The sequence below is a fragment of the Triticum dicoccoides genome, chromosome 4B (genome assembly GCF_002162155.2).
Source record: "Triticum dicoccoides isolate Atlit2015 ecotype Zavitan chromosome 4B, WEW_v2.0, whole genome shotgun sequence".
NCBI lineage: Eukaryota > Viridiplantae > Streptophyta > Magnoliopsida > Poales > Poaceae > Triticum > Triticum dicoccoides.
The window spans coordinates 642,306,740-642,312,383 of NC_041387.1; the positions used below are offsets into that span (position 1 = coordinate 642,306,740).

A 5,644-nucleotide genomic window follows, 5' to 3' on the forward strand; every position below is an offset into this window, starting at 1 on the left:
GTGTCGATCATCCGTGCAAAGAAAAGAAATGATAGTAGTGGTTTATACTCCATTTGGGGCCATTTCCACTTGTCCAAGTCAGGTTGTTTCCATCTCTAGTACTCCCTCCATAATATAGCAGGCATTGGTTTCCGTCAAAATTGAGCTTCACACACTTTGATCAAGCTTATAAAAAAAACTTGTCTACGTTTACAATACTAAACATACACCATATGAATATACTCCCTCCGTTCCTAAATACTTGTCTTTCTAGAGATTTTAACAAGTGACTACATACGGCGCAAAATGAGTGAATCTACACTTTAAAATATGTCTACATACATTTGTATGTTGAGTCCATTTGAAATGCCTAGAAAGACAAGTATTTGGGAACGGAGGGAGTAGATTTCATGGTTAATCTAGTGGTGTTGATTAATTCGATATTCTTATCACATAAAGTTGGTCAATTTTTTTTAACATAAAACTTGGTCAATGTTGATAAAGCTCACAACTTTAAAAAATGGAATACACACCATATTAGGAAATTAGGAACACGTCGTTTCTCACCAGATTAGCATTGTCGTCCATAGACATGCACACATAGATACAGTAGCTAACGAAATTAACGGTGAATACCATGTTTGTGGTGCATGCGTGGTGCTCGCCGGTGGGGACATATATTACATAGGATTCCATTCCACGTCTTGCCCGCTAGGTAGGACAACATATAAAGCAGGAACAAAAGGAAATCGAATCCACGTACGGTCTGGCGGCCTCACACAAGCGATCTTTATATCATACAAATCAGCCATCACCTACTTGTGACGGAAATGCCGTTAATTTACATACCTGGATCGATTGATTCGTCCATCACCTCAATATTAAGGAGATATATTACATACTAGCCTAATTTTGCAACAAAACTACTACTACGTACTAGCTAGATTACATATGCACATGCATAGTTCACGACTCCCATTTAATATTGATATGTCCATCACCAAGAGCTAGCTTTGGACAATTAATCATGTAGTAAGTAGCAAGCACATGCATTGCGTAGTCTTGTACTGTACTATATAACTAATTAATTAGTGGAATAATTAAGCTGCTGCAGTCGATGAACCATGGCCGCCGCCGACGATCATGGCGCAGGGGCGGAGCGGCACCTCTGCCTCTGCTCGAGCTCGAAGTGGAGAGTGGACCTGCTCCTGCCGCCGCCGCCGCCGCCGCTGCTGTCGGGGACGACTGCCGCCTGCGCCGCCGTCGCCGAACGTTCCTGCATCCAGATGCGCAAGGCAACCAATATCACAATGCTGCATGCTTGCTTGAAACTAATCAAATGGCAATGTCGAATACGCGCGTAGGCGTACTTTGATGAAGTCCTGCTCGCGCTTGATGAGCATCTGGTTCTCCCTGCGCAGCTGCGCCAGCTCCATCTCCAGCTCGTTGGTGTAGGCCTGCTTCCGCGCCCGCGACCGGGCCGCCGACTCCCGGTTCTTGATCATCCGGCGCTGACGGTCGGCCGCCGCCGGAGCATCGACCTGCACCCTCTTGCTGTTGTTGTTGCTGCTGTTGGCTCCGGAGACAGAGGGGAAGCCAAAGGGGTAGTCATTGCAGGGGCTGGAGCCGGAGGGCGTACCGGAACCAGAACCACCGCCGTGGAAGGTGAACTCGACGGAGGAGCTGAGGGTGAGCGCCGTGTAAGGAGGCCCCCGCCGCAGTGGCACCGGGCCGGCGAGGTAGTCCTGGGGGTAGACGGCGGCGGCTGGAGAGCGGATGTGGCACCACTGCGGCGCGGCCGGGGTGGAAGGCAGGGACATGTCCTTCCACAACTCCTCCATCGGAAACACTCCACTCGATCCTACTTGGCCTTCACCTAGTATGTGTCCAAGGTGAGAGACGCTGGCACACGCGTGACGCTAAGCATATATGGCATGCTCCTTATGGCTCTCTGCTCTTAGTTTATAGCCACAAACGCAACGCCCTGTCCATCCATGGGTGGCCTGGTGGGTGCAAGTAATCTGCCGGAGTACTATGCTTCAACGGCGTGTTGCTTGTTTGTCATGTGTGGCTTCGCATGCATGTATTTGTGTGTTTCTGTATTAGATTCTTCTCGGCATCTCTCTATACTTGTATTTCTGTATCAATGCAATTTTTTTCTCGAATAACTTTCTATCTATTCATTAACTGTCAAGGCAGTACAAAGAACATCAAAGGTAATAGAGATTACGTAGACCGTCCCTAGCGACAACTACAAGTATTGGAGAAAGCCAACGGCGCACCGCCGTTACCCCCTCCCTCGCCGGAGTGAGACAAAGCTTGTCACAGTAGACAGTTGGAAACTCATCATGCTAATACCCCTCAAGACCAGCGCACCAGAACAACAATCATCACTGATAAAGAGAAGTGTAGATCAAAAGAATCAAAATCTGTAGACACATAAACATAGACGAACGAAAATGAGATCCAAGCGGATCTAGCGAAGACAAACACTGCCGAATCTTGCGGATCTGCCAGAGACACTTCCACATGCCCTCCGACAACGCCAGATGCACCGCCGAACGGGATAGGAGATAGAAGGGGACAACTGCATTCCATCTTCAGAGAGACTTCGTTGACTTGGCTTCCTGAGTAGGACACAAACCCTAACCAAATAAAAAAATGCCTAAAAACAAAGCCCTCGCGCCGTCAAGGGCTAGGATCCACCGTGCCTCCATGGCCCTAAGGCCACAGGAGACTAAACAGAGGCGGCGATGTCAATCAAGGCAAGGGAAACCCTAACGGATGTTTGTTTGCTCGAGATATGTTAAAGCCGAGAGATATTGATTGTATCAGGGTGATTGATTTCCTTCTCTCCCGTTCAGCGTCTAGACTTATGTCAGTTTTCTTTTAAAAAATAACTTTGTGGTGCATATATTTTTCAAATGTTTTACGAAACTTTACTGGAAGTGTTTTCACATAATTTTCAGAATATATTTTCTATTGCTTTATTTCATGAATCTTCCATTATTTCAGCCTTTCTTTCTTCAAAAAGTCATATTTTTTTAAAATGTCGTATTTACCCAATTAGGCTAGTCCATTATCAGGTTGCCAACTTGTCATATCTGGCTACACCTGTATGGGTGTATTTCTGCACTAGATTCTTCTCCGTGCAGTGTTTCTCTGTTTCCGTAGTTGGACACCAATGGGCCTCTTCCACTAAAGGTCTGGTTAAAAGAGTTTTGTTTATAGTTTAAATATTTTGAAAAATAATTTATTGAAACTGTTTTCACACACTTTTTCAAAATAATATTACTTTCGATGTGTTTAAGCTTTTTTCACGAATCATCTACATTTCAGTCATTCCCCCAAAAATCATATTTCACATTCAAACTTTTCCTATTTATTTATTCAAATTTATTGTTAGAAAGAAAAACTAGAACATTCCACATACAATGACTCAAATAAATAAATTATTTCCGTAAGATTTCAATTGATACTATAAACATTTCATTTGTTTCCACAGTTTTAATACCATTTCACACAATTTCGGTAACATTTCACAAATTTAGTTTCATAAATTTCACGCTCAGTGGGAAATTACATAATTTCAGTACCATGTAGCGTAAACCACACAAAAAACTCATACAAATTGTACAAACATCAATGATAGTAACGCAAATTTCACAAAGTCTAGTTTCAGAAATATCTCACACAATTTTAACCTTTGTTCTCGATAATTTCACTTCTAGCACTACTTCAAAACACTTCATGCAAAATACACGTTGTTAAATTTGGTTTCACAATTGTCACAGTTCTCAGTATAATTTCAGTACGATTTCCAAAGTTTCATTCTTAAAATTCCCTTTCTATCATAAAATACACAAATCTCATGACCAATTCAGTACCGTTTAAGAGCAACTCTAGCAGACCCCGCAAAAGACCCCAACCCGCAAAATAACCGCCAAAAAGCGGGCTGGCGGCTAAACCCCCGCCCGAACAGACACCGCAAACGCGGCTGGCCCGCAAAAAATTTGAGGGGCACGGCAAAAGTTCGGCCCCAACCCGCGTATTCGCGGGTTCCCCCCTCCCCCCCTCGGCCCGTCGGTGCCCTGCATATAGCGGGAGCGGTTGGGGGGGGGGCACATTTCAGCCCGCGCTTTTCCCCCACCAACCACCTCCCCTCTCTCGCTCGCCCCGCCGCCCCACCGCCGCCCAAGATTCCGACATAAGTGGCCGGCCGGAGCGCGCGGGAAGGCCCCAGACGCACGAGCTAGCCCTCCGCCCCCTTCCCCCTTCTCCTGCGTTGGCGGGCCGGGACATTGCGGATCTGCGGCGTTTTCATCGCGGGCGGCCAGATTTGGCTTTCCCGGCCGCCGGCGGCTGCGCCAAGCTATGGAATGGTCGGGAAGCACCTCGCGCAGCCCCGGCAAAGGCTCATCAGCGCATGCAGGTGCGGGTTCGTCCGCTCGCCGCCGCCGACAGTTTGCCGTCATGGATTCGGCCGGCCGGCCGCCGGGCTCGGCCCTCGCGCAGAGGCTCTGTGGCTCGCCGATGCCGCTCAAATAGTGCGACGACTGCCCGCGGACAGTGCTGCGGCTGACTTCGGGCACGCCGAAGCACCCCGGATGGGTGTTCTTCAAATGCGAAAACGACGGGGTACGTGATGTTTTGCATTCGGCTCATTTGGATAGCTCATTATGTTTGCTCATTTGGAACATCATCATGCGTGTAGGTAAATGGATGCTCATTTTGGTTTTGGGAAGGCGAATACATTGATTTATTGATAGAAAGAAAATTGATAGACGTTCATGCACTCCTTAATGCAATTGAAGGCAATGAACCACATGAAATGTGCAACTAGAGGGGAAGCAATGACTACATCTTTAGAACCAAAGAAGAACAATGAAGAAGTAAAGATCAAGAATCCGCAGATCAACAATAAGTGCATGGAGAAGATATTGATTCAACTCGTGGGAGCAGTTATGGAAGTTGGAAATCTTCTAAAATGCATACTTGTGGTTCTTGTTTTCTTTGGACTTGATTTTGTAGGAAAAATTTGGTGATGTCCTATGTATCCAATGTGGTTGAAAATGCAAAGAAATGCAAATTGAGGTGCAAATTTACATTTTGCGGGTTGTGGGGAGGATGGCCGCGCAGGCAGACCCCGCAAAGCGACCCGTAAAACAGGATGCGGGTCGGCTTTGCGGGGTCCGCCTCTGTGGCTTTTCGCTGTGACTGCAAAACAACTTTTCCGTGAACTGCAAACGTGAAATGCGGGTCGGCGGAATGAGGGGTCTGCTAGAGATACTCTAACAAGTCTATCTCTTGATATTTGACATATTTGACTTCAATTTCAGTAACGTTTAACTAGTTTATCTCTTGTAGACTTATTAAAATTATGAAATAATTAGTATTTGTGTCTAATGTTCCTAATTAGCTTAAAACATGACTGAAATAGTTGGAATTTGTGCCAAATCTTAGTGTTTTTCTTCTTCTGAATTCACTAAAATATGACTAAAATTGAAAATTATGTGAAATGTATCTAAATTGAATTGAAATTATTATTGAAAAAAATAAATATAAACTAGCTAAAATGTATCCACAATAGGTTTTGCTATGATTGTCTTATCTCTAGGAAATAAAAAAATATAAATATTTTATGAACCATTTAAATTATCATCAT

At 45.1% G+C, this 5,644-nt stretch overlaps 1 protein-coding gene across 1 annotated transcript; it reads right to left on the minus strand.

The window, feature by feature from the left end:
* Window positions 1-746: 746 nt before the first annotated feature.
* LOC119294146 (protein FD-like) lies at window positions 747-1,984 on the minus strand. The gene is made up of 2 exons (XM_037572397.1): window positions 1,350-1,984; window positions 747-1,255 (listed from the first exon to the last, which is right to left on the minus strand). Exons 1-2 carry the CDS (start codon window positions 1,818-1,820, stop codon window positions 1,121-1,123), a joined length of 606 nt encoding a protein of 201 aa, XP_037428294.1. The 5' UTR covers window positions 1,821-1,984; the 3' UTR covers window positions 747-1,120.
* Between the last annotated feature and the right edge of the window lie 3,660 nt (window positions 1,985-5,644).

Bases quoted from the DNA above. Each gene is read 5' to 3' on its own strand.
- LOC119294146 (XM_037572397.1), bottom strand. From the start codon at position 1,820: ATGGAGGAGTTGTGGAAGGACATGTCCCTGCCTTCCACCCCGGCCGCG. The intron at 1,256-1,349 runs GTACGCCTACGC...ATCTGGATGCAG, and splicing joins GCGAGCAGGACTTCATCAAA to GAACGTTCGGCGACGGCGGC.